Below are 22766 nucleotides of genomic sequence, written 5' to 3' on the forward strand. Positions count from 1 at the left end.
CTGAGCTCTGCCTGTGAACCCCGAGAGCTCTCGCCCCAGAGAGGCCACATGTAAGAGTGCCAAAGAGTGAGCGGCTTCCGGGGTGGGAGGCTGGAGGCCGGCGAGCTGGTCTCCTCCACACAGATAGATGCTGTATCACGAGCTGCCAGGCAGCACCAGCCAAGAGACGTCACGAGAGAACAGAATGAGAAAAGGAAGTTAAGGGGAAAAATACCTGGCTTCTTTCCTATTTCTCGCCATGGTAAAGCAAACCTCACACGTGCAAACCCCTTTCAAGAAATGAGAACCACGTCGCTCACTCTTGTGGGCAAAACTCCACTGTCCACGGACTGCGGGGAACATCCGCCCGCAGCCAGACCTCCGCATCCTTCTCCAGCTGGACCACAACCTGCCTGTGGGCCTCCCCCCGCCCCACACCCAGGTGGGACTGTCTGCTCTCCTCCGAACAGCCCTCTGGACCTTTCTGCTTTTGTGTCTTTCCCTCTGCCTGGAATAAGCCAGTGCCCGGCTATATGTGTTTAAATTTCTGAGCCCAGCACTCAGCAAACAGCAGCATTTATTAAGTGTAAAGCTGATGTCTCTCTACCCTTCCCCACTGAAATCTCTCCCTAGGGCCCAACTCTAAACCACTTCTTCTCTGAGCCCGTCTCTCTCTGACACCCCAACCCAGAGGTCAGCCCCCACCCCGATCTCAGAAACCCCTACCTGCACCCCCGTGGCAGCAACTCAGCACACGGCACCCGCCCTCACCCACGGCCGTCTGTACGGCTGTACCGGGTCCTGGAGCGGGCTGGAGACTCCGTGAGGTAGGGTCCCAACAGTGGAAAACACCTCGTCTTCCGTAGTCTACTTAATTCAACGCCTCATGCTCACGAGGGTTTTCAATTAATATTAGCTGGACGGATGAGAGCCAGGACCACTGTTTGATGCTGGGCTCCACGGCCCACCCTGCCCAGGGCTGGGCCCACTGCCGTGCAGTAAGGAAGGAACAACGAAGAAAGATCAAAACATGTTCACAGTAAAGTTCCTTCTGTGAGCCACAGGCCTGGGGTGCCAGGAAGATCTTCCTGTGCGTTCAGCAGAGGGTGGGCCAGAAGAGGCAGGGGCTGCACCGCCCGGTTGTCCCGCCCACCCCTCGGGGGCCCACCTGCAGCAGGCCCGGGATGATGTCCGCGAGGAGCTGCAGCAAGGCCTCCTTGGCGATCCTCTCGACGACTTTGGTCTGCATCTTGATGGCGGCCAGGTTGATGGGGTAGTCGGCCGTCTGGATGATGGGGCACAGCACTTTGATGCACTGCTCCGGGTGGATGGAGCTGGCCAGCGTGGAGGCGGCCTCCTCGGCAGCCCTCACCACCTGAAACACGGCCCGTGCGTGGGTGAGCTCCAGCCACGCCAGACAGCACTGCCGCCCGAGTTCACAGGCCCAGGGACAGGCTCGCGTCGCTCCGCGCTGGGCGGTCCCCGGCCCCGGCCCGGCTGCGCTTTCGCTCCAACAGCGTCAGCCGGGTGGGCTGGCCGTAGGGGGCAGCCGTACTCCAGAAGAGCCATGTCCTACCCTCCGGCTCCTAAGGACCTTAGAAACCTGACAGCCTGGGCCGTCTTCCCCTACTGCCCTCCCCCCGCTCCATCTGTGCTGTGTGTGTTCGCGCACTCCTGTGTGGCAGCAGCTGAGCTGAGCTCAGGGCCTGTCAGGGCCGGCTGGTCCACGTGGGGCGGGCACAGGAGGAGGCAAAGGCTCAGGAGGTGGCTGGTGAGGGACAGGAAGCAGGAGGCTTCTCTGGTGGCCCACGGGGCTCCTAAGGCTCCAGCCCCACCAGCAAGCGGTCACTAGTCACCAGTCATGCTCAGGGCCTCTCACTCCCCACACAGACACACACACGCAGACACACACACACACACACACACACACACACAGACACACACACACACACAGACACAAAGACATACACACACAGACACAGACACACATATACACACTCAGACACACATACACATATATATACAGACACACATATCATACACACACATACACACACACATACACACACACATATACATACACACAGACACACACACACATACCCAGACACACGCATACACATATATATACACACACACATATATATACACACACACACACATATATACACACACAGACACACACATATACAGACACACATATACACACACAGACACACACAGAAACACATATACATACACATGCACACACACTCACATGCACACATATACACACAGACAAGCATACACACATACACAGACACACACATATATACATACACATATATACATACACACACATATACACACATATACACAGACACAAACACACAGACACACACACATATATACACACAGACACACACATATACATACACCACACACATACACACACACATACCCACACATATACATACATATACATACACACATACACACATATATATACACACATATATATACACACACATACAGACACAGATACACACACACATATACACATAGATATACACACACAGATATACACACACATACAGACACAAACACAGCACACACACATATACACACAGATACACAGATATACACAGATATACACACACATACACAAAGACACACAGATATACACAGACACACATACACAGATACACACACACATATACACAGACACAGATATACACACACATATACACAATACACACACACAGACACACATATATAGACACACACATATACAGACACATATGCATACATACATATGCACACACACATATACACACATACACGTATACAGACACAGATATACACAGATACACATAACACACACATATACACGCATATGTACACACATATATAAAGACACACATACATACACACATACATACACACACATATACACAAACATATATACACACACACATATACACACAGACACACAGACACACACACGGAAATGAGACTAAAGGAAGCCCATCGTGATGTTTCTCCTACCAACTCTGTCGCCTACGAACAGCGGTTTGTCCCACTCAGGTCCCCTGACAGCAGAGAGTCTGCTGTGCCTACATGACCTTTAACCTCTCACCCCAAGAAGGGCAGAGTCAGACAGACACACGCTCAGCCTCTTGAGAGCAGCGCAGCAGACGCACCTCAGTTCATTCCTCTACCAAGAGGAGCCTCAATTTTTAAAAATTCCATAGCGGGGATTAACAAAACACCTACTTTTACAGCTATCTGGATTAAGAAAGATGACACAGCAACGACTGTAGCTGCAGAGCCCGTGTGGCTCCGAGCTCGGCCTTGGTGGAGGAACAGCAGAGAGGTGGGGCTGGGCCACTGAGGTGCCCCGCAAGGCTCCAGGGCTCGGTCCTACGCCCAGGGGTCTGCCCGGTCCAATACTCACTCCAAAGGGCCACCCCGATGACCAGGCACGCAAGGAAACGAGGCCTGTGCAGGAACACTGGGCAAAGATGCACCCCGCCAGCCGCTGTGGGGCCCCGCCAGCTCCCTTCACTCTTCCTGAAAGTTGCTCACTTGCGCTAGTGACCTGGCCGGGCAGGTCCCCCTCACCCCCACGGAACCCCCGGGGCACCCTGATCACTGCACTTCATTGCTCTGCTGACACCGTCTCCCCACTAGACTCAGGGCTCCTTGAAGGCAAGCTCCCATGTTGGCCACCCTTCTGTCCCCATGCCCAGCAGTGTCCATCATCATGCACTAGGTGCTCAGAGTCTGTCCAACTCATTTCCCCACTGTGTGTGTGTGTGTGTGTGTGTGTGTGTGTGTGTGTGTGTGTGTGTGTGTGTGTGTGTATTTAAATGCTCAGTGATCGGTCTGTTTGGAGAGGGACAGCATATTGCTTAGAAGGGCTCCATCACGCAACAATTACTAGATGAAGTGCTGTGCTTCCTCCTGAGCTCAGGCATGTCCCTGAGAGTGCGGTCAGTCCACGGCGGACCTGGCAGAGCCAGGCGTCTGGCGTGTTACACACGGCTAGGCAGACGGTGGAAGAGGGGGCCCGTCCCTTCTCCAATCGGGTCCCGCAGTGGGACACCAATGCCCTTCTACTGTAAGAAACCACTGTTTACAGGTGTCACAACATACTGGTCAGAAAGCTGAGTGATAGTAACTAACTGACGAAACCTGAGGTCTTAGTTTTTAAACATGGAAAAAAAAAATGAAATGAAATACTGGATGATTTCATAGACAATATTCAAGTTGGAAAACACTGATGTAGGGGAATTCAGGAGACCACCAGGAGGTGGGCACAGCTCAGTGGGCGGGAAGACACTGGCTTGGGAGACAGACTGGGGTTCAAGTCCCAGCAGCGCCACTTAAGTCTTGAGAGGAGCAAACTAGAAACCTCCCGGCACCTCTCAGGGAAATAAATGGCCAGGTTCACAGCGAGACTCTAACACGAGGGGTCCCCTCCTCCCCCCAACCTCCCCACGCTCTGCTATCATCCAGGTCACAGGAGTTACCCTGCAGGGAGCTGCTGGGAAACAGACCTTCTCAGGTCTGCTGAGCTGAAACCCAAACCCAAGGGGAACTTTGTCATATAAAACTCCACGAATTCTTGACGTCGCTTGCAGGAAGCATTTAATCAAATGTAGGTTTTCTGAAAATGCCTGAAAAGAAAATGCCAGAAGCTGCGCTTTAAGAAGGCCCATCTGAGGCCCCCTCTTTCACTGAGGTTAGAACAAGTTTCCCAAGACAGATGCTGTTTTTGGCAAGGCGGGTCGGCGTTCTCAACTTCCCTCTACATGCCAAGCTCCCAGCGGCTGGCCTGCTGCCTGATTCAGGGTGAACTTTAGGTTTTGCCCCTGTGTTCTGTGTAACATAAGAAGCAAAGATTATAAGTGTAAGCAAACAGAGAGCAAAAGTAAACACGGGCAGCAGAGAGGAAGGAGAACAGTACTGTCTAGCAGACAAGGTGGCCAGAGGCGGCAAAGATGTTTTCCAAGGGGGCAGGGATGCTGATGAGAGCAAGGGGGATAAGGCAGCCTTCTGGGCTGTCATCTACCCCAAGTGACCAAGACTGTTCTAGTTCTGCTGACTTTGCTGCAGTCTGGTAGGGAACACAGGAATTCTGCTTTTTCAAAGTTAGTGAAATAACAGTGTCTAGCTAGGAAAAGCATAATTTCCTTATCTAACTTTTTAAAAAATGAGATCATTACTCAGAATATTGATGAATGTTTGCTTAAAGATAAGGTTTCTTTGAGAGCACAGAGCCTGTCAAAATTTGGACTGCGTGTTTTAAGTTCACAGGGTTTGACTGGGCTCTGTCACCGATGCGGCAGCCTAACTGGCTGACTAAAAGCCAGCCAGCCAGCCAGCGGGTGCTCAGGAACCGTGCCTCCCGAAGGGAGAGGCTGGCGCCACCTTCTGGGGAAGGCCGGGGAGGCCTCACCAGACAGGCCAGGTGCCCAGCGTGTGCCCACCAGCGTGGTGCGCCCACCGTGGAGGGGCGGCTGTGTCTCTGGTGGGGCGGGGCAGGGGTGTGGGCAGCACTGCTCTGCCTGCTGCCAGCTCAGGCGGGCGCCACCGGGGACCTGAACCCAGCATGCGAGTCCCCTGTCTGCCGGCCCCGGCACCACGGGACGGGGGGGAGGAAAGGAACAACCTTCAGGGTCCAAGTTCGGGGACCTGGCTCTGCCATCAACTAGTGAGGTGAACGTGGGAGGAGTTTCTTCTACTGTCTGGGCCTCAGTTTCCCTCATCAGTAAAATGAGGGGGGATGCGAATCTAGAATGCTTACATCAGTTTGGAGCGTGAAACCTTATCTCCCAGACCTCGCTGATGAGGACTTTCTCCCGGAAAACGCACACGTACAATTTCAGATGGTATAGCCTGCACGGATGGTCTCTAACCACACGGCCATCACAGCCCCCGCCCTGGAGAAGCGCATTCAGGGCAACACCGTCTCGAACGCGGAAAGGCTCCGAGGTGGGAGACTTATTCTGTCCCACCCCAAGGGGTAGAATCAGGGCCAATGGGGGACAATGCCACAGAGTCATAGGGTGGGCGCCCAGGAGGGGGCCGTGTCCCCACCCTGGAGGACGCCTCCGACGCCGGGATGGCTGGCCCCTCGGAAGAGCCTGGGAGGCGGAAGGTGGGCCGCGCACAGAACTCCTCTTCCGCGCCTCCCAAATCCATCAACTCCTGGTGTTCCCGGACTCAAGTGTGGGAGTGTGACGGCCCCTCCAGTGGAGATGCCGAGAGATTCAGCCGACGCGGGAGCCCAGAGACACAGCCCAAAGTTTATTCACCCAAATTTCGATAGCCTTCTGAGATATAGTTCGAGAAATGCGGTTATGTCTGCTTTACGTAAAACTGAAAAACCTCAGGCACAATTCTACTCAGAACCGGTCTATTTCTTCACTGGAAGAGGATAAAAGACAGTGTCTTCAGTGTTCACAGTGCCAGCCTCCTCGCCGCCCGACTCTGAGGCCAGCCCTGCAGGGCAGGCCTCGCAGGGCGTCCCAGGTCACCCCGGGTGCCAGCACTTCCGGCGTCCAGAGCTGCGTCCCGTCCCCAGCCACGTGACTGGCCAAAGTAGGATGAGGACCCAAGTTTCCAGACTCCAGGGTTCTGACATTAAACAAGGGCCCCCCGACTGCTTTCTGCAGACAGGGTTTCCTCTCTTAGTAAGACGCTCTGAGGCTACGGGAGCTAAAGGGCAGGTGTCACGTCTGGTCTTAGGAGGCTGGGCCCATCAGAGAGGAGGGGCCGTGTCCCCTCACCCTGAGTAACCGTGGGGCAGCGGCCGCCACCACTCAGGACTGGACACCATGTTTGGCATGTCCCAACCACCCAGCAGGGTGGGCAATGGGACCTCCACTTGTGGCGGGGTGGGTCCAGCCGGTCCAGCCCAGCTGTGTCCTCCCAGCCCACGGCCCTGGGCCTCGCTGCTTGGCTCACCGCCAGCATCCTCCCGAACTGCCCCAGACTCCCAGCGCACTTCTCTATGGACCCCACGTGGATTCCTCTGCTCTAACGTCACCTAAGCCATGTAAGTTCCTTTAGGTCTGAGCACCGCCCTGCGACCCGCCCAATAATGGGACATTTACCAGTTTGTGCTACGAGTGTCAGACTGTCTGGCTCAGCAACTTTGACCTTTTAAATGACTATACAGGTCTCTGGTTTTGTCTTTTTCTTAAAAGGCTGAAGGTTACAAAGGAAATAGGGCCTCTGGCTATATCTCAAGACTGAGCCCAAAGAAGACTGGAGACTTAGAATCTAGAAAAGTTGAGGTTTGTTACTCAGCAGCCTCCTCCATTATCCTGAGGCCGGATGACACACAGATAAGCATGCAGTCCACTCCCTGGGCTAACAGATTAGAAACCCAAGGTCCAGAGAGGTGAAATAATCTTTCTACGCTCACACAATGCACTGTTCTTCAGAACCCACTGACACACGGCCGCTGCCCCGAGAGGCTTCTCAGGGCCACTCCAGATGCACGGGGCCTGGGTGAGCCATGGTCAGAGAGTGATTCTAATTGGTATTTGAAGCACAACGTCAGCTCGCTAAAGTGCTTTCTCTCTGACACGCCGCTGCTTTGCTCAGGCTGTGATATTTGCCAAGAGGTCCCCGAAAAGTTCTATTGTAAAAATAAATTTAGTCTGGCTTTGCTTTTTTAATTCCTTGCAATCATAAAACTAATTAGAAATGATTTCAAAATAAAACCCCGGGAGACGTAACAGTGGTTGTTTCATATTTACCTGAGACTCAAACTTCCCCAAACAAGCCAAACCACCTGAGGCTGGATTCTGATGCCTTAAACACCAAGGCTGCTGTGGGGCAAGAAATGTTTGGTGACCTCCTGGAGTGACATAAAACGAAGCTGATATTTTCCTCTTTTTAACAGGAAAATGTAATGGAATATTCATTAACGTGGCCGAGGTCAGCAAAAAGTCTCAAGTATAGAACATCTTCAAAGAAACAGAGTTGGTGCTCCTCTCAAGTTTAAACAGAACGGCGAGCAAGGACCCCAGCACTCTGGGTACCGCGTGTAAGCCGCAGTGCCTGGGAGCAGCAGCTACTGAAACGAGTGCCTCTGAGACGGTACGGATGTCTGAAGACGGCTTTACGTAGCAATACTGGTACAGTGCCTGACAGTGTTAGAAGCATGCTTCCATGTCCCGTGTCTGATTCTCGAGGCGGCCACGCTACACAGGCTTAGACAGAAGGGATCAAACCGACAGCTGGGCTGGAGGTCGGATGCTGGACCGAAAACCAGGCTTTCCCCCTCTAGATTCACGCTCCCACTGACCCCAGAATCTCATGCAAAGTATCAGTGCTCTTCTTAGCCCTAAATCTTCTCGTAATCATTGAAGGAGAGGTTCTGTACCAGCCCCAACAAACGGATTTCAAGTTCTCAGATAAAAAGTGTTAACATTAATGGAGTTGTTTCTTGAAAAACAGAAAAGGGGGCGTAAGATTTTAAAAGGTCACTATCAAGCCCTTCGCCCCTTCGGATGTTTGCTAAAAGCTAACACTATGGTATACCATAGTAACTTCATTAGTGAGCTACTGAAACTCAAAAGCAAATTTTATTTACTAAAAAGATAAAAATAAGGAGCTAGACAATGAAAGAGATTTACTTATTCAAATAGGAAATATGAAAACTGTCTAACCGGACAAACACCAACTTTTAATTATTTATTTAATTACTTTTTGGGCCACGCTGCGAGGTTTATGGGATCTTAGTTCCCCACCAGGGATCAAACCCAGGCCCTCGGCAGTGAAAGTGCTGAGTCCGAACCACTGGACCACCAGGGAATTCCCAATACCAACTTTTAAAATAAAAACTTTAAACCGGTACCCGAATCCTCTATCTTGCTTATTGTAAAACACCTCTGTTAGCTTATGATGAACGATGCCTGAGACAGATTTAGTGCCCGGCACGTTTCAGCGTGTGACAAAAGTGTCTTGCACTCATAGCTCCTGTTAAAGACCCTGGGAACACAGTCCCTGGCTTATCGGTGACAAACAAGCCATCTTATCCTCAGCCCTGCTTTATGCATCTTCCCTAAGGGCCTTATGACACCTTTCAACTTATAGAAACTGCATTTCAAGAAGTGCTTCATTGCTACAGCCCCGCGGCCAGAACTACAGTGCGCACGCTGGCAGGGCCCCGGCCACAGCGGCCAAGGAGAGACATGTCTGGTGACAAGTGCTCTCACAGCCGCTCTGTGTCCACCTGCCGGTCCAACTCCTTCATCTGCCAAAGCCTGGGTTTTGCCTGTGGACACAAAACCAACTAGCTGTAACGAGAAGGAGGTGCCCAGAGCTGTCGCCGGGAGGAGCACACTTTGAGAGTGCCAATTTAGACGGGAAGAGAGACTGGCCCCTGTCTGACTAGTAACCGGGTCTAGAAACACTTCGGCTCCTTTCCAGTCAATAAATGTGGGAATGATGTTTGAATGTGCAGACGAGAAAACGTAGCAACCAGAGACATACTGTGTGGGATATGCCAGCACAACGGCTACAACACAGACCCTGTGCGTCTAACTATCCGGCCTAAAAACAAACGCGGATTGGCAAAGCCAGAGAAAGACCACATGGAAGAGTTTTAAAGGAAAAGAAAAACAAAAACGAAAACGATACCTAACACCAAAACATACAGGTGCCCAAGTTAGAAGCTTCGGGCAAAGTGACAGCGTGAAGTTTCATAAGGAAAACGACAAGGGCACCAAGTCAAGGTGAGTCTGAAAGCATGCAAAGCAGGGGAGGCCTGCCAGTAACCGCACTCATTTCAGAACACAGTGTTTCCTCAACCAGCTTATCAGGAAATCAGCGACAGCCGCGTGGAGACCCTTGGGTTACAAGAATTCCACGGCAACTGAGTGCTGCTACGTTTGCTTTAAGCAGCAGGCGTTTTCTGCTTGTGTCCCTTACGCAACCTAAAGGACTTCAAAGTGAAGAACGTTCTCTCCTCAGTCTCTCGCTTTGCAGGGGAAAACAACAAGATCTCTCACGTAAACAGTAAAGAGCAACTTCTGGTAACGTATACTTCTCCAGGTCCACCGTCCAAATCCTGGAGGTTACGATCAGGACGGCCACTGTAAAGACAGACGTCTGCCAAGGGGATGGCTAGTGACCGCCACACCGTGCAGGTGGCTTTGTTTCACCTCAGAGTCACAGTCTCAATATGTCCTCCCCTCTGAAAACAACTGACATCGTATGTATGTAAAAGAACGTCCATTTCATGTCATTTTTTTCATCATGTATTCTCATTAAGGAGAAGCTATCGTGGTTAAAAAAAAAGAGTCAGCACAGACCAGTTGCCCCTTAAAAGACACACGACCTGGTTCACAACTTGGTTCTGCCAGGAACTGCCACGTGTGCATCACCTGACAAAGGATGGGACCTCCTGGACCTTCTTCCTCACCTGGGAATAATTACGGTGACTACTGTTAGCTTACCTGGTCCTCACATTTTTCAAATGAGTTATCTGAAGTGGAAAGCGTTTTGTTCAAACACGAGTAGGTGCTGTCGCCATCAGGCAACCAAGCTGGATCCCGGAAGTGTGAGTGAGTGGTTTGCACACACACCCATCATTCATGCACCTGTGTGGCACTAGGACTGCTGGGTGGAGAGATGCCCGGCCAGAGGGACGCCCTCAACCCCGCTGAGCCTGCAGTTGTGGTGGGAACCTGAGGGGGCCAGACCGGTCTCTGTTCAGTAGCCACGTAACTGCTGAACAGAGGAAAAAGCCATGATTCAGGGTCTGATTCTCGCTGTGAAGAGAAGAACTGCTCTAATCACAGTTCCTTTAATCCACGGCTGTGCTCGCGAGAGTCACACGGGAGCCAAAAGATTGAACTGACACATGCTTATGTCTCACTTCGGGGTCAAACCCACTGTTTCGCCAAGTTAAGTTTTCCAAACCTGGAACTAGACGGTTGTTTGCCACAGTGCCTTTCACTGGCAGGCGTCCCTGAAACCATCTCCCTTTAGGGCGCTCCACCCACCCCACCTCCCATCTCTCGATACGCAGAGGACTGTGGGCGGCAGGCCCCGGGACAGTCCAGCAAGCAACTGGACGAGGACGCACGGACTGTCCTCTGCGTGCACACGCGTCGGGCCCAGAACCGCGCCCTCCCTGCCCCATGACGGGAGCGCGAGGAGAGTGCGGATGCCTCACGCGTCCGGAGCCCGCAGAGCGGGCGGGCCGCCTCCAGTCCTTCGAGCCTGTAGGGGGAGCCCGCCCGCACGCTCCGGCCTCACCTAGCTCTCCCGTGGGCGGCGGTGGGGTGACAGTCCCCCGAGGAGAGCGGGGCCCTGCGGGTGAGGGAGCCTGGCCGAGGGCCCAGAGCGAGGCTTGCACATCTCCATCCCCACCCTGACCGCAGGGGAAAGGGCAGACCCGCCCGGATGAGGCTCAGGCTCGGAGAGCCCTGCCGCCGGGGCACTGGGCCCGCAGCGCTGCTCAGGGCCCGCAGCGCTGCTCAGACCCCGCGGCGGCAGGGCTGTGCGCCAGAGGCTGGCTCACCTCCTTGTGGGAGTCTTTGTGGGCTTCCAGCGTCTTCATGATCGTCAGCTCCGCGTAGTGTTTAAACCTTGCTGGCTGGCTTCTCAAGGTCTCCCGCAGCACCCTGAGTGCCAGCGCGCGGATGGAGTGCTGGGGCAGAGGAGAGATGGACATCAGCAAACGCCTCGCGGCGCCTCTCTGCGCACATGGCCAGTGGGGCCCCGAGACCGGCTCCCAGGCCTGGGTCCCTAGCGCCCTGCAGGCACCGTGACATGGACGCCAGGCTTCCTGGACGGAGGCTCCCACGAGGGTGGGCGCTGTGCCTGCGGGGACATCCCGGGACCCGGCACCTGAGAGGGACCCCAGGAAGGCTTCCTGAATGAGACCAAATGAGGACGACTGGTAAGTTCACTATCAGTCTCCCGGGGGGCGGCTCCAGATTTTCTGAGGCTCAGGTGTGTATCTGTAAACTATGTAAAAGGACAGCCCTATGCCCTATGTAAAGGGCACCTACATGTTTCATCGACACGACCTGTCAGACAGTGGACTCTCTCAGGACAGTGGGAGACCTGCCGATATTCCTGACCTTCTACGTGAGCAGGTCATGGGCGAGGGGAACGTGTACAGAACTCCAGCTACTTGAGGCCTGAGTCATGAGTATGGAGGAAAGCCATTCCAAACAGACCCCTAATCTCAACAACAGAGAATGGGGTTTACACCAGACAGAACATTCTGATTCTCTGCCACTCACCTGCACCAGCCACAGGCTCACACACCACCCCCTGCCCTCTCCATGACATCGTTTCTCCTCCTGACAAGGCCAACCACTAGAAGCGCTTCAGGTGCCAACAGGTACTTTGTCTTAAGAAAAGTCATCGCCGTTCTTCTACCTTGATTAACCCCACACCAAACCATGCGTCCCTAAGCACCAGAGAGCAACTGGAGTCACCATGACATTCGCCAGCCTCTGCTCACCTGTCTTCCATTAAGATCACCATCAACGTGACCTGGGCACGACCTCTGCCCTGGGCCGTGCCCAACTTCCTCGAAATCTGTCTGGTCCTACCCCTTGAGCTGTTCACCACACTTACTGTACTTGTGCTTCTGCTGACCTACACGAAGCCTGGAGCACAGAGATGGAGTTTTACTTCTAGACTTTAATCCAGGGAAGTCCTAACATTTACTCCTGCTGCCACACACACAAGGGAGCGGCTGCACAGCAGGCGGGGGTGGGGGGGAGGTGGGCCTCTGATCAGGGTGCTCACGCCTTGAAGAGTCACATTCAAGTGTCACCGCATGGAGACAGCTTTCTACGTTAAAAATAATAATGGACGATAACAGAAAACAGTAATGATCTCTGCTTCTGGGACCTGTCGCTGGAACGGTTAACAGTGCAGGAGTGAACCAACACAGAGCCCCAGGGAAGGCGCCTTTAGTAGGGTTTCGTATGGTCTTCCAAAAGTGAGCCTCTGATTTCTCAACTGCGTGTGAAGCATAAATAAAACTCCTAAGGAAGAAAACCCCATCATAAAAATAACAAGCCACATTCCTACACTAGCAAAGTCTTAAGAAATTTTGTGAAAGGGACCAAAGAGGGAGCACATCTCCCTCAACGACTACAAACCCAATAACAGAAAAACCTGCGTGGAGGCCAGGGTGGGGCCTGTCTCCGCTAACTCACTGGGTCCAGAAAACCTGAAAGCTGTCTTGGTGCCAACAGGAAGCACAGCACAGGAGTGGAGGGGAGCTGTGGGCCCAGGCCTGGCCACCCAGGAGGGGAGGGGGGAGGGAGTGGGAGGGAGGGGGAGGGGGAGAGAGGGAGGGGGAGGGGAGAAGGGGGAGGGGAGAGAGGGAGGGGAGGGAGGCGGGGGAGGGGAGAGGGAGGGAGGTGGGGGAGGGGAGAGGGAGGGAAGGGGATGGAGAGAGGGGTAGGGGGAGGGGAGGGAGGAGGGAGGGGAGGGGAGAGAGGGGGAGGGAAGGGGGAGGGGAGGGGAGAGGGGGTAGGAGAAGGGAGGGGGAGGGGAGAGGGGGTAGGGGGGAGAGGGGGAAGGGGGGAGGGGAGGGAAGGGAGGGGAGGGAGGAGGGAGGGGAGGGGGGAGAGAGGGGAGTGAAAGGGAGGGAGAGAGGGGGGAGGGGAGGGGGGTCACTCACGTCCTTGTCCCCCAGCGTCTCCAGCAGCAGTAGCAGGACAGTCTTGAAGTGCTCCTCCCAGACACCCAGGCTGTCCTCGCGCGCGATCTTGAGCAGCTCCAGCAGGGCGCCCTTGCGCTCCTCCACCCGCTCGTTGTGGTTGGACAGCTCTTTCAGGAGGTCCGCCACCAGGTCCGAGTGGTCAATGGGCACTTGGGGGACACAAGACAGATGCTCAGCACCCCCGCCCTCCTGACTCCAGGAGGTGGGCCGCGCTGGGCGCTGGCCTCACGTCACACCCCCAGCAGGTCACCTAGCCAGGTTAACTGTGAGAACGGGTGAGAACAGGTGTCCAGTGCTCCGGGACCAACACGCAGCGCCCTTCCCGACCTGACCGGCCTCTTTCCCTCCTATTTCACAGACGGCCAGGCCTGCCAACATCACGTAGCGTAACTGCTTGCAGGGACTTGGGTGTGGTTTATATGGAAGAGGGACATATCCTTTCTCTTTCTGTGTTCTTTTAAGACAGTGGTCCCCAACCTTTTTGGAACCAGGGACCGGTTTCGTGGAAGACAATTTTTCCCCGGACCGGGGCTGGGGGTGGGGGATGGTCCAGGCGGTGACGTGAGCGATGGGAAGCAGATGAAGCCTCGCTCGCTCGCCCGTCGCTCACGTGTCCTGCTGTGCGGCCCGGTTCCTAACAGGCCACGGACTGGTACCGGTCCACGGCCCAGGGGGTGGGGACCCCCGTTTTAAGAGACCTCAACTCTGAATATTCACTTTAAGTGGAAAGGATGAAAAAACAAAGACAAATCATTAGGAACCTAAATTTGTACTCACATATTTCTTTAGCTTCTAAGAATGAGAAAGTTGACGTCTTCAAGAACCCTCTCATCTCCGCCCCTGCCATCCTACCTTTTCCTTTACGCCTTTTAGCATATGGTTAGTGGATAAATTACAGCCAACATCCCAATCTCCAGTCTGTCTTAAACAAGACCAACAACTGGGTAAGTTAAAACGCTGTGCCAGCTCTATGAGCAAAGAAAGGCAACGGTCCACAACTCCTAGGCAGCGCAAGTCCAAGTCAACCCTCCACCACCAGCCTCCTGCCCAGCAGATGGACGGCTGGGTACAGACCGACCTGCTCCCCACTGGCAAGTAGCAATCAACAGCCAAGGGGTCACGCTCTCAAGCCCCGAAGCTACTTGTGCTTTCAGACCGTGGAAGGCCTTCCCTTCTGTCTTAGGGTCCCATCACTGCCTGATCCACCGAGAGCGCAGTTTTCTTCCTTTCATGTTCCCCTGGATCCAGCAGCCACTGCTAACATGGCCCTCGCCTCTACGCCTGCCACCACGATGAGCCTGTTTCCCCTGACGGGGCCTTGCACTCTGGGGCCGGGGGCTGTGTCTCGTTTCCCTGCACAGCCAGCCCTGGCAAGCCACAACCTTTGTGACACACAGTAGGCCTTCACTGAATGTTAACTGCTTAGAATTCTGATTTAAGGTCCTAATATAATTCTTCATTCAAAATTGAAAACAACATAAAATAGCAGGCTTGGAAACAAAGTATACATATATAAGATTTTTTAAATTAATTATTAAGTTGAAATAAACCAGAACACATGAACACGCCAGTGAGGTGAAAAGAGAAAAAAATAACTTCCAGATAAAAATACTTCATAGCAATAGGTACTCACTCACTTGTTACTCAGTAATGGACACTGGTCTTAACACAAGTGTCAGAAAAAAACCCAGACCAGTTCTGCTCCATATCAAGTGCGTTATTATACTTGGGGCAGTAACTTCACCTTTCTGGACCTCAGTTTCCTAACCCGTATGATGGGAATGATCCCTGTCTCAGCAGCCAGCACACGCCACGCAGGTGCCCAGGGCAGGTTAGATCCCCTCCCCACCCACAGCACCGAAGGTGACACGAGCAGCTCGGGAGACCTGGCTCAAATGCTGCTGAGAGAGCAGCGGGAAGCCACCCACCAGGGCTCCGGGCCTCCCGGCCACAGAGCTGGACGGGAAAGCGCACACCAGAGGCTGCACCCGGGCGCCCCATTGCCCACGCCCCGCTCTCACCGCCGCCCGGGTCGTGGTTCCTCACAAGGCCTTCCCCATGGATCCTCTGTGTGCCCCCGCGCCCAGGCACACAGACGACTGAGCAGAGCAGGCCCCCAGTCCACCCTCGCGTGCCCGGAGCTGCCCTGGTTGGGGGGTGGGGGGTGGGAGTGGCACCGGGAGAGACAGACCGTCTCGCAGCTGCTCCATGTCATCGTCGAACACAGCCTCCTTCAGGGCCGTCTTGTCGTAGCTGCTGATGGTGTCCGAGTAGGGGTAGGGGCTGTAGTCCCGCGCCCGTGGCCCCGGGAAGGCACGCGGGGGCTGGGTGTTGAGGAGGGAGGTCTTGTTGTCCAGAGCCGTCCGGCCTCCTTCCACTGCGTCGCTGCCGCCCCGGCCCTCGGTGGCGGGGGAGGTGATGCCACCGTCGCGGGACACCTGGGGCACAACACACTGTCAGTTCCTTTTCAGTGCTTGTCTCAAACTTTTCCTTTAAATCTTCACAATTATTAGGAGAGCCAGAGATTTCTCACTTGAAGTCTGGCCACTGACAAAAGGACGGTTGTTAGTGCCTCCATTTGTAAATACCTAGCTCATAAGCTACCTCAGAGGGGACAGAACACGCTGATGTTCTCATCTATTCATTCATTAGTTTACAAGGAATGTCTGTTTTACTTTGCATTTGCTGACTAATTTGACTCATTTTTGACAGATTAGTGACATGAAATTCTGAGGAGCCCTTGAGAAGGCAGTCTGCACACCTGGCACCCCCAGTTCCCCAGGAACCTCAGGTGCCCACAACACCCCAGCCAACTTCCTTCACCACCGACAGGACGGGTTTTCTCACTGACACCCTGACACAACGCCATGGACAAACGCTCCCCCGATGACCCTCTCGAGACCTACAGTGGTCCCACCACCCACGAGTCCCCTGCTATATTCCCCTCAAGTGGTGCAACGTCTCACTATGGAGAACATGACATCCCCCAGGCAGATGGCTTTTCCTTTGGGGATTTCTGACTCTCAGAACTGGTCTTTACACTGGTCAAAGAACAGGTCTTTAATATTGTCTGAAAATGTTTTTCCTGATATGTGCTGAGTTTTGTCTTCAACTAGTGAAACCTCTGGGCCCCTGGCCCTTGTGTCATGTTTCTGACCCCCTTCTCTCCCCGAGGTCCTTTCTTCTGTGCACACTGGCCTGTCTGGCTCCCTTTGCAGGGAACAGAGCAAGTGTGGCTGACTGAAGGGGACAGAGCAAAACGGTCACTTCCCTCATCTCAGACGCGTGACTACAGGACAGTGGGGGAACCACTTCCAGGCAGCCAGACCACCCTGGTGAGCCCTGTGGCACCTTTTACTTGTGCTGCTGACAAGGTGCACCGCTGTCACCCACGCTTATGCCTTTGTGCGGTTTTTATTGTAGTTTTATATATGTATGTTAAAAAGTCAATCATGTAATTCATACGCGTATAATCCAGTGACATTAAACATGTTCACAATGTGGTGTAACCATTGTGTAACATATAACTATGTTATACTTTGTTATATGTGTAACATATAACTATGTTATACTTTGGGCAAAACTTTTTCATCTTCCCCAACCGAAACTCTGTACCTATTAAATAATAACTCCCTGCCCCTTCCAGCCCTGGAAACCTCTGTTCTACTTTCTGTCTCTATGAATTTGACTGTTCTAGGGACATCATATAAGTGGAATCACCCAGTGTTTGTCTTTCTATGTCTGGCTTATCTCACTTAGCATAATGTTTTCAAGGTCCATTCACGTTGTAACATGTGTCAGTATTACATTCCTTTTTATGGCTGAATAATATTCTATTGCATGTGCACACTACGTTTTGTTTATCCGTTTATTTGTTGATGGACACTCGGGCTGCTTCCACCTTTGGGCTACTGTGCCTAACACCACTCTGAACACTGGTACACAAATATCTGTTCAAGTCCCTTCTTTCATTTCCTTTGGATATACACCTAGTGGAACTGCTGGGATGCGTTTGGTTCTTACACATCCCACCCAGAAGATTTTGTCCTAATATAACTGTTAGGATATAAAAGAATATATAATATGTGTACAGACATGAACAAAATGAGACTTAACAGGGGTTTTCTCTCGGTATAAGATGATTCATGGATGATTTTAATTTTTTTCTCTTTGTAACTCTCTTCTAAAAGTAAAACGTATATGATTAATATAATGAAAAGATTATTTATAAAAGGAGAAAGGGTTTAAAAACTTCAGACATTCAAAAAAGAAAGCTAGGGCTTCCCTGGTGGCGCAGTGGTTAAGAATCCGCCTGCCAATGCAGGGGACGTGGGTTGGAGCCCTGGTCCAGGAAGACCCCACATGCCACGGAGCAACTAAGCCCGTGCGCCACAACTACTGAGCCTGAGCTCTAGAGCCCACAAGCCACAGCTACCGAGCCCACGTGCCACAACTACTGAGCCTGCACTCTAGGGCCCGAGAGCCACAACTACGGAAGCCCTTGTGCCTAGAGCCTGTGCTCCGCAACAAGAGAAGCCACCGCAGTGAGAGGAAGCCCGTGCACCGCAACCAGAAGGAGCCCCCGCTCGCCACAACTAGAGAAAGCCCACGCGCAGCAGCGAAAATCCAATGCAGCCAAAAATAAATAAAATAATTTATTAAAAAAAAGAAAAATAGAAAACTAAACTCCTAATACTAATCACTTTTAACAACAAAATTGTACTTTCTTAACTCGGTATATTATATTACCCCAGTCTTAGTCTGCATGCAGATTTTATAGAGTGGGAATCACAGTGCACAGAACAGCATATATTTTGCTTTCCTCAAAGGATCAGCACGTCCCACGTAAATAAAAACTTTGCAGCCATAATGTTTAATCACACCACTATTTCTTGTGTTTTAATAAGATTTACTGCCTGATTCCCCTTCTGTGTTTTCCTTAATGTTTTTGTTTCTTGCTATTATAAATAATGCTGAAATAAGCTACTTTGTGTAAATAACGTCTTTCTTCCCTTTTGTCAAGTTTGTTACTCGGCGCAGATTGCCAGAAGTCAGATTTTTGGATAAAGGATATGAAACTTAAAATCGCTTTTGCTGAATATGCCTTTTCACTGAGCTCCAAAAGAGCCGCATCAATTTTCCAGGCCATCAGTACTACACTCGTTCCCGATGTCCCTTCTGGCATCAAGTGCTCTAATTTCTACTTGAAACAAAGAAATGGAACCTCAGAATCTGCCTGTGGGATTTCTGTAACTGCCCGGAAGGCTGGACATGCACGCGTTTGTGTCTGTCTCTGCCTGTGTGACCCACCCTCCCCCTGGATGTGACCTGCGCCCTGACGGACTCTGTCTGACCAGACTGGGCCCGCTGGTCAAGCTTGAGCAGAGAGATGCGGGTGCCTGACTCTTCCACACTTAGTGCACTTTTATAGCGGCTTCTTAGCTAACATTTGGTGACGAGTGGCGAAGATGCTGACTTTGGACTTCCTCAACTCTTCCTTTTCCCCTCCCCGCCCCTCTGAGCCGAGACCCGTCAGCGCCCCGTCTGCCACCCCCTGCCAGTCCCGCAGCCCCTCCTGGCCCCCCGCTTCCCCATCCTGGTACGGGCCTGCTCTCTCCACCTTCCCCCCACTCCTTTCAACATCTGGCATGGTGTTTTTTCATACTTTGAAAAGTTGGAAACAACTTAAACGTTCCCAAATAGGGCACCGAGGACATCCTTACGCTGAACTATCATCCAGCCACAAGAAGGCACATGAAAGATGACACCACACAGGAGGCACCCTATGAAGTCAGCTTTACCTTAAAGAACACACTCCATACACCCCTGCACACACAGACATGTACAGGTACACCTAAGGGGATAGAAAGATGCACACCCAAGTGTTAATGGTGGCTCTCTCTAAAGGTGTTTTTTCTTCCTTCTTTTCTTTACATGCTGGCTATACACCTCCGTCATCCAGCTTCTCCTGGGGCCTTTGCTGTTCCTGGCAGGACTTCTGTTTCCCTGATCAGAACCACACCCGACCCCAAGTTCCTCGCATGCACTTCAGAAGCCTTTCCCGTCTCCTCAGCACAAGCGCTGCCCGTGGACAGCAGAGCTGCCAGCGTGGACACCCTCCAAGTCCTGCTCCCACAGGCCCACTCCTCTCCCGGCTAAGGCCAACCCGCTCCCGGTTGGCTAAGGCCAACCCGCTCCCCCAGGGCCCCCGTCTCGCCACCTCCCCACGTCCTTAAGGACCCGTGTCCATGAATCGTCCACTGCCCCCACTGCAGAGCCAACACCTTTCTCGCCACACGGGCCAGGTCTCTCCCACTGCACACCCGCCGTCGGCCCCTCCTCGCTCCAGCCTGTGCTCGAGTCGGCCCTCGGCCCACTGTGACCTCGTGTCCACTCCCAGCTCTGCTCTCAGCTCTGCTCACAACACCCAATGGACTCCCGGAGAAACTAACCCTGGAAACTGCAGACTGTGATTAGGTCTAAAAGCTATTTAAGAAAAAGAAGATGGAAGTCCAGACGGGGGCCCAATCTCAAAGAAAAGGTCTTGGCCCTACATCCAAACACCGGTGAGTAACTGTGTGTGGTTTAAATATTCTAGATTAAAATAGACTATTTAATGCAGACAGTAAAAAAAAGATCCAGTGGAGCCCTTTCAGTCCACGTCTGACTCGAGACCCCTTTGGCTGGTACATCCTTCCCGAAAGCCCCCCTCAAATTCCAGGGCGCCACATTCTCCTCTGCTCTCCTTCTTGAGCCCGCTTCTTCTGTCTTTCCCTTCGTGGTGATGCTCCTGAGGATTCGGCCCTTACCCTCCTCCACTTGCCTGATTTCACTTACTTTTCTTCAGTTACCATCAAGCATCTAGTCAGTGTCCCTCAAACCTCCACCTGCAGCCCAAATCGCCAGCCTCAACTCCAGGCTGCGCACCCGAAGGCCCATGGCTGCGTCTGCTTGGATGTCTCACTGCGCTCCACAGGGGTCCACACCGCCTCTTCTCCCCGTGACATCACCTCACTGCGGTGCAGCAGCACTTCCTCAACAGTCCCTGCCGGACTCTCCGGCTCTCCCGCTTCTGCTCACGCGCTACACGACCCAGCTCCCTCCTGGGTCACTCCCCATCGCAGAGTGACAGCGACCCTCCTCAGACGTGCGTGGGACCATGGCTCTTCCCTGGTTAAAAATCCTTCAGATTCTTCAGGGACCCCAGAGTAGTCTGGACGATGGCTGTGCACCCCCTGGTGTGAGGGCCCTTCTCTTCCCAGGGCCTCCCCAACACCAGGGCACGCCCACCCTCTCCCTCGCCCCGTGCCCACTCCCATCCCTCTGCCTTCTCACAGGCCCCTCTCAGACGACAACCTCCTACTTGACCCGACAAGTGCCTCGTGACCTCGTGGCCTCCGTGCTCAGAGGGTGACATCGTCTCCTCTGCAGATCTGTCCTGCGCCACTCTGCCCCTCTGGAGGAGGCTGCAGCTCACGGAGAGCCACGCTGGCGTCGGGCGCAGGCTCACTGTTTTTATCATATCAGAGGAACAAAAACGTCTCCAGGACAAATGAAAGCCAGCTGAGAAAAAGGGCATTTAACATTCTTCACCAAGATAGCTGAGGGCTGCTGCAATTTCGTAAAGTTGCCTTGGGCCTCTTAAAATCATACCATTCTAACTACGAGATAAAAATAATGTTGGAGTTCAGTAATCCCCGCGGTCAGCGTTCAGGAGTATCCCTTAAGGGACACACCGCTCTCTACCGGCCTGGGTGGTGACCGCCCCCTCACTGATGAATGGCCCTGTTAGCCTGCGGGTACTCACGACATCACAGTCCTTCCTGCCGTCTCTTTTAATGGGCTCATTCAGATCCTCCTGGCTTCGAAAACTAAACTTTTCGATGGCTTCTGTCACTCCACGCAAAGAACTATAGATTTCTTCAGAGTTCAGGTTCTCGGTATCATAGTCCAGCATGCTAAAGAGCAAAAATATTTCATTTCTTAAATTAAGGCACATGCATAAAATTGAGGTATGGGTAAAAATGACTTCTAATCATTTACGGAGTAAGACATAATTATAGTTTCTTTAGGTGATTTGGAATGATAAGGAAGACATCTTTTGTTAAGAGTACCACCACTGGACAATTGAATCATACAGCTTCCTTGTCAGATCTGGTCCCAAACACATGACATCAGCACTCAATAAGAGCCAGTGGGAAACAAGAACCACGAGAATGCAGGAACTCAAAGAGTGACAACTGGTGACGATGCACGAGGTTAATGGACGTGGAAAAATAACTTTCGTATCTTGAAGATGGAAAAAAGCAGTTTGGTTGTTACTGGTCTCAAATGTACAAATAAATGAAAAGAAAGCTAGTTATTACACACAAATTTTAAAGGAGCAAAGTGCATGACCTCAGAAAGCTGGGTGATGCTCACCAGTATCAGAAACCTATGAAATAAAACCCCAGAGTAGAAAATGCCTCGAAGTCAGATCCACCAACGGACTCCTGAAAGCCTCTCAGGCCATCTAATCCAGGAATTGGCTTGAATAACCAAATTCTTCTAGACGCGGATAGTGGGAGTTTTACAGTGAAAGCAGATCTTATAAAGATGAGTCACACTTCCAGATGAATATCTAAAGCACTCCAAAAAGCAAGAGATATTTGTCCCTTACAGAAAAGTGACGTCAACTGTCGTCCTTTCAGACATTTAGCGTACACAGCAAAACACAAAGTAAAGCAAAAATCCTCAACAGCCTTCTGGCGTAACGCAGTGTATCAACAGGTGACCTTTAGATGTTTGAAAAGTACAATGAAACAGACAGAAGATCCTAAGAACAAAAACCATTACCTTCCCTCAAAAAGAATAAACCGTCACTTGCTCCAAGAAAGTATTCAAGAAAAAATCGGATGAGTCGGTCTAATTTTATCTCCAGACAGTCCTGAGCTATACTGAGAACTGCCAAGGACATTAAAAGAATCCTTGGCTGTATATAAGTAAGCATTCAACAACATTCACTCTTAAGGACTAAAGAAGACCGATCTTTCTCTTCTTCCAAAGAGAAATAACTGAAACCAGTCACCCACTGGTGGGAACCCCG

General features: G+C 52.2%; 1 protein-coding gene across 20 annotated transcripts in view; it reads right to left on the bottom strand.

The window, feature by feature from the left end:
• The window catches only part of CLASP1 (cytoplasmic linker associated protein 1), a 268556-nt gene that overhangs the window by 15800 nt on the left and 229990 nt on the right, over window positions 1-22766 (bottom strand). For all 20 annotated transcript variants that reach the window (XM_067742183.1, XM_067742188.1, XM_067742189.1 and 17 more), the window contains 5 exons: window positions 21489-21639; window positions 15873-16119; window positions 13640-13830; window positions 11510-11638; window positions 1148-1354 (listed from right to left, as the gene is read on the bottom strand). In XM_067742183.1, the coding sequence (XP_067598284.1) occupies window positions 1148-1354; window positions 11510-11638; window positions 13640-13830; window positions 15873-16119; window positions 21489-21639 (925 nt within the window). The remainder of the gene's footprint in view (window positions 1-1147; window positions 1355-11509; window positions 11639-13639; window positions 13831-15872; window positions 16120-21488; window positions 21640-22766) is intronic.

The sequence above is a fragment of the Pseudorca crassidens genome, chromosome 6, assembly GCF_039906515.1.
Source record: "Pseudorca crassidens isolate mPseCra1 chromosome 6, mPseCra1.hap1, whole genome shotgun sequence".
NCBI classification, from domain to species: Eukaryota; Metazoa; Chordata; class Mammalia; order Artiodactyla; family Delphinidae; genus Pseudorca; species Pseudorca crassidens.